The sequence below is a fragment of the Planococcus citri genome, chromosome 3 (assembly GCF_950023065.1).
Source record: "Planococcus citri chromosome 3, ihPlaCitr1.1, whole genome shotgun sequence".
Taxonomy (NCBI): Eukaryota; Metazoa; Arthropoda; class Insecta; order Hemiptera; family Pseudococcidae; genus Planococcus; species Planococcus citri.
The window spans coordinates 76,857,032-76,869,325 of NC_088679.1; the positions used below are offsets into that span (position 1 = coordinate 76,857,032).

Consider the following 12,294-nt stretch of genomic DNA (forward strand, 5'->3'; position numbering starts at 1 on the left):
GTATTTTCAATTTAACGCTATTCAATAATTGTTAATGAAACCTATGATAAAATGTACCTCGTGTATATCCCCATCGATTGCTAATAATTATATCGTAATATCATTATACAGCTTAAGAAGACAACAGTCACCCCTAAGGTTGAAGCAAAACATCGTTCAACCCATCATAAACTTCAACCGACAATTGTAGTAATGAAACGAATATTCATGCATCTTCGGGCAGCCCGAAAAGATATAAAAAAACAAACTCCCGTTTTACAAGACTTTTACGCAAAGGTGAGTATACTTCATTTTCATTATGAAAATAAAAAAATATATTGGTATGGAGAGGGAAGGGAATCAATCATCATCTGAATTTCAAATCTGAGAAATCCAGGCACCCTCCTTTCCCCATTCCAGTCGAAAAAAATTAATCAAAACTCGATTTATCCGAAAATTTTCCAATTCTGCATCAGAATTCTTCCAAGAAATTCCTCTTTTCAAAAAAAACCTCTAAAAATGCTTTGAAAATTTCAGAGTTCTGTGTTAGAATTCTTCTGTAGGTATAGCACTCTCTACTTTTGGGAAAAAACTTTCCTCGGTTTCCCAAACAATGTTGGGAATTTTGTACAGAGCTTCCCAAAGTTGTCAAAAATTTCAAAAAATTAAATAAATTAAATGAACATTTTTTGAAAATTCTTTATTTACGTAGAATCGTTTTAAATAACACCTTTTTCAAAAAAAACACTTCCCTCGGCTCCCTTAAAATGCTGGTCTCCCTCTACAGAGGGTCCCAAAGTTGAAAATTATTCATTTCTAGTCAAGACCTATCTGAATAATTCTCCTTTTCAAAAAAACACCCCCCTCAGTTTCCCAAAAAATGCTAATCCTCTCCACAGAGTCCTCCAAGGTTGAGAAAAGTCGAAAGAATTTAAGCTATGTAGTTTTTCTGGGGAAATTAGCCTTTAAATACTTGAAAATTTCCCAAAAATTAAAAAATAGGAAAATCGATCAGTACTTGAAAGGCTTGGAAGATCATTTTGGTGTTCTTTTTTATAGCCTATCAGCTGGATAGGATGCCTCTTGCCTAGAGGGATTGACGACGAACAGAGCATCAAAATAATTAATTTTAAAAATCGTATGTACGGTCATTTTTTTCAAATTCCAGCGTCTCAAAACCAGTCAGAATTTCCCTTAATAACCCTCTTCTTTGATCCTCGTATTGTGTAGAGAAGTAGAGACCCCCACAGTTGAAAAAAAATGAAAAAAACAATTGACCAAATGAATCGATTAGAATGAAAAAACGAAACAATTTCAATTTTCGTGTATTCGAGTGGCATTTTTAGGGTTCCCCCACCAAGGTGAACCCTATTGAAATCGCTTTCAAGAATTCTTCAGTGCGCCACGTTATTTAGAAAAGTGTCTTATGGGTTGCGTATTACGTTACACATAAGAGACCTTTCCACTTGCCAAGTCACTTTCAGTTTCTTCAACAAAGCGAGCATTTTAACTTGGGTTTATCAGCCAACAATTTCTAGGGTTATCTTAATGTAAAATCGAAGAGAACGAGTATTTTTTATTTTTTATTGTTTTGAACTGCAATTTTGTTTCCTATAGGTACCTAAACATTTTATGAAAAAGCTGCCAAATTGTGGACACTAAAAATTTGAAAAAAAAAATTCAAAATATTCACGAAAACAAAATATGACTTTTTCCCCCTATTTTTCTTTTCTTTTCCACAGTGTTAAAGAAAAGAAAAACAAAAAACAAAACTAGATGTCCGAATTGAATATTAATTTTTTTAATTTTTGCTTTCAAATTTTCGAATTATTGAAAAACTCTTATCAACGATTTTGGATTTGTATGTACTTATTTTTGTGTTGGGTAAAACAGAATTTCCATCTGAAAAAAATTAATCACTAGATTTTTTCTCCAAATCTGGGGAACCCTCTTGCCAGATCCCCCGGACCTCGCTTGTTTCATCATTGGAGAGGCTCAACGAAGGGGGGGGGGGGGGTGGATACGAAATTTCTTCAAATTTTAAAAATCAATCCTATATACCTACGTATGTCTGATGGGGGGGGGGGGGGGGGGGTCTCAAACTTTTTTTGAAATTTAATTCAATCCAGCCCCACGTTATTTTAAATGTGCGAAATGACCTCAACAACATGAGGGAAACTTTCAAATTTTCCTGTCAATATTTTCAATCTATTTCGCTCTCTCGACGAGTTCGAAGTTCATCTCACACAAATTTTCGAAATTATTTCATTTATTGAACCAAATTCATCTAAAATAACAATTAGAAGCAATAATATTTTGAACAAATTCTTCACCAAGCATAAAATAAGGACTTTGAGTAGGGTTGAAGATCCTTTAATTCTCTAAAATTATCAGATTTTATGAAAAAATGAATTTACTATTTTTTGATTTTCCCTCGATTTGAAAAAAAAAATGGCACCAGGAAACTCTCCTCCCCCCCGTCCAGTTTAAAAAATGTTAAAAAAGTAATTGACAAATTTTGATCAAAAATTCTTAATTTCGATGAGTAAGAATTCTTCTAAACACCCGGTTCTTTTCATAACAAATAAGTCCTCAATTTTTTGAGGAATTTAGGTTCATCATCTGTGCAACGTCTCCCCCCCCCCCAATTCATGTTGATAAAATAAAAAAATCATAAATAAAAAAAAAAATTGATGACAATTCTTCAGAAAATTTCAATTTGTGAGTCAAGAGTCCTTTATATTCAAGAAAAAATCCCCCAACCTCAAATAATCTTTCCTCCTCTCCCGTACAGATCTCATCAAAATTGAAATAATAAAAAAATCAATAAAATTTACCAAAATTTACCAATTTACCGAAATTTACCAATTTACTGAAATTTACCGATTTACCAAAATTTACTGATTTACCAAAATTTATCAATTTACCAAAATTTATCAATTTACCAAAATTTACCAATTTACCAAAATTTACGAATTTACCAAAAATTACCCCAGCAATTTACTAACATTTACCTCAGTAATTTACCACACACCACACATTACCCAATAATTTACCAATTTTCCATTTTACCAAAAATTACCCCAGCAATTTACCAACATTCACCTCAGTAATTTACCAAACATTTCCTCACTAATTTACCAATTTTTTACCGAATTTTAATTACCCCAGTAATTTACTGCCAAAGGTTTTTACCAATTTACCAAAAATTACCCAAGCAATTTACCAAAATTTTTGACCAACTTTAATTACGAGTAATTCACCAAAAATAACTGATCATTTTATTTACTAAAAATTACTATTAATTCACCAAAAAAAAATAATTATCAAAATTTACTGGCTATTTACCAAAAACTTGATGTTTTTTGTTGAAACAAAAATTACACTAGAAATTTTTGAAAAATTTTGATTTTTTATGGCAAAAAAATTTTGGACGGATAAAATTAACAAAAAAATCAACAAAAAATTTTCTCCTCTTGACTCGCGCGGGATTCGAACACCCGACCTCCGGCGCACCTTTCTGCGTCAGAATTTCTCTAAATGAATCCCTTTTTTGAGAGCTCCCTTTCTCCAGTTCTTCACTTCCTAGATAATACTGGACTCTGTGTAGCTTGTAAATAGCACAGTAAAGATGAAAAATAAACATCAAAAAAATAATAATATGAACTGGTTATCTGACAGGTAGAGAAAAAAGTGAAAACGTAGTGAATTTACGTAGTCAAAAAGGTATAGTGAAAAAATTCAAATACGTTCCACGTTCCTTTTTTCGATATTCTGTTCATTTGTAGGTATTGTTTTTTTTCTTATAAGTATTTAATTTTGATTGAAATTTAAAAAATACTTTGCATACAAATTTTCTTCCAATTTCAATTTTTTTTGAAGATTTTCCACTGAAAGTGGGGGGAGGGGAGGTCGAGTTTTCTAAGGTTGAAAAAAATAAAGTGAAAAAAGTGGTGATTTTTTCAAAAAAAAAAATCCGCTACATAACATGATGAAAAAAATGTTCAAAAATTTTTCAAATTTATCGAACAGTCGCACTTCTGAGAGAAAACCTCTCTCGTTCATGCATATAAGTTGAACGGAGCCTCCCCCTCTCCCATTTGGGGAAATGAAAAAAATAAATAGGTAAATGTGGATGGACATTTTTGCAATATTTGATAAGAAAATAAGTCGTAAGTTTAGTGATGCTTTTTCAACATTTATCCAAATACATACAACATGAATAAATTTTAAATAGTCCAAATGAAAATTGTTCCCCAGTTCCCCAAGTTATGCTAGTTTCAGTGGTTCCCAGCGTGAAGCCTCAAAAATTCGAAAAAAATATCAAAACATGATAGAATTAATTTCAAAATGTTCCATTTTTGCGTAAAAATTGTTCCGAATAATTCTCTTTCCAAAAACAAACCACCCCTTGCCCCTTCACTTTTGAAAAATGTCTTTTATTTGGTGTTTTTGTTTTTCTTTCAATATGATCAAATTGCATGGAAATTTTATTTTTGAAAAAATCGCATTTTTTTGACTCCATAAACAATGAAGAACAGATGATAGTTCAAATAGTTGATATAAATGTTGCCTAACCCTAAACAAGGCAGGAAAAATTGCAAACCAACACCAAATTTTTTTTTCAAATTTTCATTCTAAATTTCAAAATTTTAAACTCCTACACACAAACAGAGGTTTGAGTCAAACACTCGATATTTTTCTCGCAACTTTTTGACATCAGCCCACAACTTCGTCTAAGCCATCCACCCTTTACACATACTCCCACCCTTTGGTAAATTCACTCATCCCCTGGACAGAAAATCTCGAAGCATCAAATTAACTCGTATTAAATTTTTAAACGTATATTTTTGTATACTTATTTTACAGGTACGAACACCGCTTAAAGGCGTATTCCGTTACGAATGGTTACCTAAGGACCACTTACACTGGTTCGAACATAAAGTTAGACATTTTGATAAATATAAAAAGGTAAATAATACATTTTTTTAAATTTCTTCTCGTATGTACTTGACCTAGTTATTTTTCATACGTATCCACCGACACTTTATCGCGTACATATAATTTTTTTCAAATCTAACTCATCTTCTCGTTACACGAAGAATAAGAATATAATAAAACACAAATCGTACTCGTACAACCATCGTAAGTCGCCGCATCGGGACATATTACCGAATCGTCAAATTCTCTATTCGACTATATATTTTCATCTTTCATATCATAGGGGGAAAACCCCACCGCGAAAATAATAATAGTAATAATAATAAATCGAATAGAATAAAGTAAAGATACATTAAGTATATAAACCTTTAAAGAACAACGAAACGAAACCTCGTCTCTCAAAAGTCAAAACAGCTAAGTGAAAACACAAACTGCGAATATTATTTCATTATTTTACTCGTTTTTTTCTCTCTTCGTATAGTTTACGAGACTACTTCCATACACAACGTAAGTACGAAAATCACATTAAACGTAAATTATCGAAAAATTACGACTATAATAATTTTTCGCAAATAAAACGAGTCGACTAAATAAACTGGAAATATATTTTCTCTTTAAAAATGACACTCTCGTGGAAATGTTTTTCACTTTTTTAAAAGCAACTTTCGCAACACCTCCGTACCCCCCTTGTGGTTGAAGTTTTTCAAAAACACGTCCGAAAGCTCGATTCGAATTTTATTCAAAGTTGTGTCGTATCGATGCTGTGTGTTTTTTTTTTTTAGTAAACTACGTACCTAAATTGGATTCGAATACATTATATTCTTTATTCGGTCATTCAACGTGAAATTTTAGGTTAAATTCATACACATCTGCCTATATACTCGTAGTTTGATAAAACGCACTCGAGTCTAAATTTTAAAGCACATAGATTTGTCCTGATGAATTTCTACATTGTTATCTATCGTTTACGTAAATTCGTCCTATGTGCGGTGGGTTTGCGGGCTAGCGGAATACCGATGTTTAAAACTCGAATGGAATTTGGGATTAAAATTTTACTCTTTGAAAATAGGTAAACTTTATGGCTTAGTAATTGAAAATATCCTCGATGATTAGTTTAATCTGGCTCATTTGCAAAGCACGACGACGACGCCGTCTGTCGGCGTCAAAAGTTCAAAATGAAAGGTGGTTTGTGAACTTAACATGTACTTTGCATCGTGAAACGACAAAAATATACCTATTTTCATACTTTGAAGAGGAAGCAGGGCCAATTACAGCCCAAAAAAATGGCAATATTGAGGGAAAGGGAATAGACATGATACAAAAACACATAACTAATAATTTTGTTTATTTTGCAACAGGCAGCCATACTTCTTCCAGTACTGCACGAATCCTTAAAAACCTTTTTATCGACGTTCGAAGAAATGCTGACATTTGACGCCGAAGGTCAACACGTAGTTTCAGCAGCAGTATACAAAAATCGTACAAAAATACTAAAAAAGATCCACGATGGCTTAAAAGTAGTAAGTATCGTAATTCATCCTCAAAACTTTCGTTCGCCTGTATCTACGATGTATCACATATCGAAGGAGTCTGGAAAATGTCACGAGTTCTTGGTTTATTTTACGTTAAATTAAATCTAACGTCTCGTGTTCGAAGAGCAAAATGACGACCAAGCCAAACCAACGAAACTCCATGTTCCTATACATATAGCTTCGTACGTAGTTATAACTTTGCCACCCTCGTTAACCAAGTATAATTTTTCTTTCGGTAGCCAAGATGCGTTAAAAATGACAAATAACAGCGTTTTCGAATCGACTAGTAACGTAGGCTATGGTAGCTCTTACGCAGTCTGCGTCTCGAGAGTCCAAATTTAAATCTTCGTATTCGAAAATGTAAAAATTTCCAAATAATGATATCAAAAGTATATCTCTACAAAATGGCAGCTGTTTCGTGGTCGTAGTTTTCAGCAAAAAAAAAAAAAATACCTACAAAATGAAAAAAAAACAAAGAAAATGGATAAAGGAAAACATGAAAAATTGTGTGTCAATTTACGTAGATGGAGTACATAGGATAATAACCCTGCAATCGACGAATAGGCAACAGTTTTAACACATCGTAGTCCATCTTCATACCATACACATAAATGGTACTTGTGTGATCGTTTTCCACTTTTTTCCAAGCAGCTTCATGATTTTGAAAATAATTGATGATATTGAGAGTTGATCCCCTCCCCTCCCCCACCAAAAAAATAATTCGCCCTATTGTACATATAAAGTCTTTGAACATGAATATGAAAAGGCACAGAAAAAAAAAGTCTACAAAAATCTTCATTCAGCCTCTATTAGAGGTAGACAGACGAATTTTTTAAATCGAAAACTTTCAACGAGTAGTTCACAAGAAAGTTCCATCGAAGGGCAAATTTTGATTTTTGGGCTCCTGAATTTGAGGTAGGTAATTAGTGATAAAATGAAGATGGAAAATTTTAAAAAAAATTGCTTTTCTGAGTATCATTTCAACTTTGAATCCAAATTTTGAACCGATTTGGTCTCATGGAGTGCGAATATGCCCGAAAAAACAAATTTTTGGAATTTTTGTATCTCCTCACCCAAAATTTTGAAAAAAACTTGAATACAACTGAACTAAAGGTAACTTTTTTAGTACCTATAGATACTAGATAGGTATCAAGTCAAAATGTGCACTATTTGCTCTCATTGAAGGGAGGTAGGGGAGGAGGCACTTGATCAAATTTAAAAATATGATATGGGATAGGGGACAAGACACAGCAGACCCTTGGTAATTTTGTAATATGAATAGTAAAAGTTCAAAAATGCAATCAAAAAGTTTCGCGCAGAGATTGAAAAAATCAAACTTTGGTGAATTTTTGAAATCGAATTAATATACTTACAAGGGAACCTCTTGAGGTGTCCGCCTCCGATTTGAATGGGACCGATATTTTTGGAAAGAGCCTGTTCTAAAATCCCCAATCCAAATTTTCAGCTGCCAAAGTTCATTTTTCGAATTTTGGCGAATATTTGAAAATTCAAAATTGACTGTTTTTGGCGATTTATGCTTTTTTAAAAAAAGTACGTACTTGACCAATAAAAATGGTCAAAATTAGTCCCAAAACTATAATAATTCCCCAAATCCAAATTTCACCATTTCCAGCCATTCTGGAGCCTCCAGCGCTATTTTTCAATTTCTCCAGAATTTTGAATTTGCTCCAGAAGGCGTGAATATGCAATTGGGCAGCTAAAAATCGAGTTGTGTGTTATACTCGATCTGTTTAACGAGTTTATCCACATTTGAGTCGGTTATGGGGCGGATACCTCAAGAGTGGTTTTTTGACCAGCTTTTTTCAAAATTAAAAAATCAAAAGTTTCCCATTTGCGAGGAAATTTTTGAAATTCGCGCGAATCGCTGTATTTTGTCCACAACTAACCTCCCGAGACCGAATTCTATCATTCCCCACCGATCTGGAGCCTCCAGCACGATTTTAAAATTTCTCCAGAATTTTGAATTTGCTCCAGAAGGCGTGAATATGAAGTTGGGCAGCTAAAAATCGAGTTGTGTGTTATACTCGATCGGTTTAACGAGTTTATCCACATTTGAGTTGCCCAATTGGATATTCACGCCTTCTGAAGCAAATTCAAAATTCTGGAGAAATTGAAAAATAGCGCTGGAGTCTCCAGAATAGCTGGAAATGGTAAAATTTGGATTTGGGCAATTAATATTAGTTTTGGGACTTATTTTGACCATTTTTATTGGTCAAGTACGTACTTTTCCAAAAAAAAAAGCATAAATCGCCAAAAACAGTCAATTTTGAATTTTCAAAAATTCGCCAAAATTCGAAAAATGAACTTGGGCAGCTGAAAATTTGGATTTGGGGGTTTTAGAACATGCTCTTTCCAAAAATCGCGGTCCCGTTCAAATCGAAGGCGGACACTTCAAGAGGTTCCCTTGGGCCTTGTTAGTCGATAAGGAATATTGAAATTTAATCTAGGTGAGGTAGAACGTCGCCATTCTCAACCCCCAAAATCCTATAGTGGCGATTTAAATCAATTTTGGATCGTTCAGCGGATTTCTTGATTACGTGTGGTTCCCAAAGCATAATTTTTAGGGAAGTTTACATGATTTCATCGTCTAATAAAATTGAGCACTAAAAAAAAAAAAAAAACATTTGATCAGATTCATGCAACAGGCTGAAATTTGGAAATTTGGTTTACACGTACTTATAACTCTATTTTCTGTTACCAGACTCGATTGGTGATGGATTCGAATTTCGAACTATTCTGAAACCTGTGGTGGAATCATTAATTTTGAAAAAATGGACAACGTAAATGACATTTCTTTTAAAAATTATAAAAGTCTCCAGACTGACTCGAAAGTTTTTTTGTTTGAAATTTTGGCAAAAAATAATAAGTTTAACAAAACATGAGCCTTTTTTCACAATTCCTCCAAAAAAATAGGATTTTTGCGAAAAAAAAAAGAATTTTTTTGTCTCCTTTGATTGAACATCATATATTTTGGCGATTTTGACCAAATTTTCTTTGCAACCAAAAAAAGGGAGTTTTCCGCAATTTTGGCAAAAAAAAAAGACTTCTTAGCAATTTTGATAAAAAATTGAAAAAGAACCAATAATTCAGGCCATTTCTACAAAAAATGGATACTTCTTACAATTTTTACAAAAAAACAAATTTTCTGCCACTTTGGAAAAAAGAAAAAAAAATTTCATTACTTTTGATTACCTAAAAACTATTTTTTTTTTGAAATGAAAAAAAATCCTAAAAAAAAGGTTTTTTACAATTTTGGCAAAAAAAGACTTTTTGGCGATTTTGATTGAAAAAAATTGAAAAAGAACCAATAATTCAGCCCACTTATAAATAAAAAATGAACCTTTCTTACAATTTCTACAAAAAGGCGAATTTCTTGGAATTTTGGTAAACAGAAAAAACTTTTTAATGAATTTTGATTAAAACCCGATCTTTGGCAATTTTGACAAATTCACCATTTTCAAAAATAATCGCTGAGAAAATTTTGTATTTGAACCTGTACAAACGTTTTTGAAAATATGTACTCGTATGAGAGTCAAAATCAATTGACAGGGTCACGAGGGTGATAATTCAAGTTTACTGTAGATGCTGAGTTTTGTTTTGACCCTATTGATGGGATTTTTTGAAAACAGAAGAAATTCAAAAACTGCTAAAAGCTCTAAAACTGCTCGTAATTGTCACCAATCGACTTGAGAAATCCAGAATAGAGTATAATCCAAATTTTGACATTTGGCAGTCCCAGAACGGGTTTTATAATTGATCCTACTCCCAATGCCGGAATAATGATAGGCTGTATAAACCTTTATTTTTCCTTTGTTCTTAGGGAAATCGGGATAAAAAATTAAAGCACCAACAGTATGCCACAAAAAAAACACGAAAAAATTCAGATCTGAAGAAATTGACAATTTTTCGGATTCTGAACATCCTACAAAAAAAATAACGTTGAAAAATCCAGTAAAAATCGCTCATTCACTTGGAAATATTACACTCGAGTAATTTTCAAAATTTAAATTAATCATTCTCAAATGAGTGAGTAGGTAGGTTTTATCCATACTCAATTTCAGAGAACACTTTACAAATCATTCGCTGAAAAAATATGACCCAACTCGCGAGATCATTCACGAATCGGTAAACTAAATCTTTTCCCACAATTTCAGTCAAAACGTATACGACTCCCACGTCATGTGACGTAACAATTATGTACGTAAAATCCACGTACTCAACCAAAAGTGTGAAGAGTTGTCTCGCTATAACTATGAAAAAACTAAGAGAAAGATAGAAATTATTAACTACAAATACACAGACCCTTCTTGAAAAACATTACATCTTTTTTCAAATTTTTAAACAAATCAAAATCACCAGACTGACATTGCGCCCAAAAATGCAGGATTTAAATGAATGGAATGGGGGGGGAGACTTCCAAAGATTGATGATTTCCAAAACCATGGAGAAAAAGTAAAAAAAACTGCACCTGCCTGTACCAAAAAAAAAAAAGGAATTGTTCAGCATTTTGTCGAGCCACATAAGAATCCGCGTAACTAATAAATCAAGCATCGCATCGCGTGTTATCTAAATTAAATAGTTCGCAATCCCCATTCGCATTTGGTATCTTACAGTTACACGAACACCCTCATCGCGAGCCAGGTCCGAAAACTCGTGTGATTGTTGATCTTTTGCCAGAAAATAAATCAAATTTAGACGCTAATTTATAAAACAATGTAATTTATTAATTCGCACGCTCGTTCCTTTCATTTATGCAGTACTTATAAACGTACGAATTGAACGCATACCTATACTATACGTATATTAATTAACTTCTTTCTCTTTTTCATTTTACACAGGCATATATCGAAGTCGATACAGACATTTCCAAGTTGAACCTGACCACCGAAACGACGGTGAATTTGACGCGAGTCGAAAGAGGCAACAATTGGGATCCGAAACCCGATCATACGACTGCGATGGTTCAAGATTGGGGTGTAATCACCGCCTATTATGTTTTCCTAAAAGATTGGGTATCAATTTCCAGACACATGTACGAGGAATACTGTAAAGTTAAGAAAAACACTCATCGTTGCCACGCCATTCTAAATGCAACGTCGTCGTCGGTAAGGTAGAGGGGGAGAAATTTTCTTGCCAAAAACTTTGAAGTTCGCTGTGATTTTTTTGTTTCATTTTTTAATTATGTACGTACTAGATGGCTTACGAGCATCCTGAAAATATTAGGAAATACTATTATTGATAACGATATAAGTTGAAAAAAATTGTTTTTTTATTTTGAATAGGTAGGTGTATACTAGTAAAATATTATTAGTAAATCTTAATTCAGAATCGTTTCCTCTATTTTATATTCGTAATATACATATTTTCAAGTCGTTCGCGAACGATTCCCAGTAACTATTATTATTTTGGCAACATTTGTTCGAAAAAAATCAAAATCGTTCATATTACGGATTCATTTCAATTTCAAAAAAAATCATCAGTAATGAAAGATTTCAAAAGCACAATAAATTCGAGTCGTTCGCGAATGATTCATTCCTTACAGCACTATTTTCTTTCAGATTGAAAAGAAAATTCAGAAAAACACTCGCATTAGTTCAATTCTTTCAAAAATGATAATTAATATACGATTGGTAGAAATTGTAATGTTTTCAAGTCGTTCGCGAACGATTCATAGCATTTTCTTTGGGCAAATTCGTTCGAAAAATTCCACATATCATTCAAAATTATTCATTTAAAATTATCAAGAATATAATCATTTTCAAACGATCGATAGTTTAAAATTTCTAATTTTTTTATTTCGTTCGCGAACGACTCACAGTAT

The 12,294-nt window shown here is 32.8% G+C and overlaps 1 protein-coding gene across 3 annotated transcripts in view; it reads left to right on the forward strand.

The window, feature by feature from the left end:
- The window catches only part of LOC135839371 (uncharacterized), a 74,788-nt gene extending 62,982 nt beyond the window's left edge, over nt 1-11,806 (forward strand). For all 3 annotated transcript variants that reach the window (XM_065355364.1, XM_065355365.1, XM_065355363.1), the window contains exons 3-6: nt 112-276; nt 4,849-4,950; nt 6,279-6,440; nt 11,312-11,806. In XM_065355364.1, the coding sequence (XP_065211436.1) occupies nt 112-276; nt 4,849-4,950; nt 6,279-6,440; nt 11,312-11,587 (705 nt within the window). In that variant the 3' untranslated portion in view covers nt 11,588-11,806. The remainder of the gene's footprint in view (nt 1-111; nt 277-4,848; nt 4,951-6,278; nt 6,441-11,311) is intronic.
- Nucleotides 11,807-12,294: the final 488 nt, after the last annotated feature.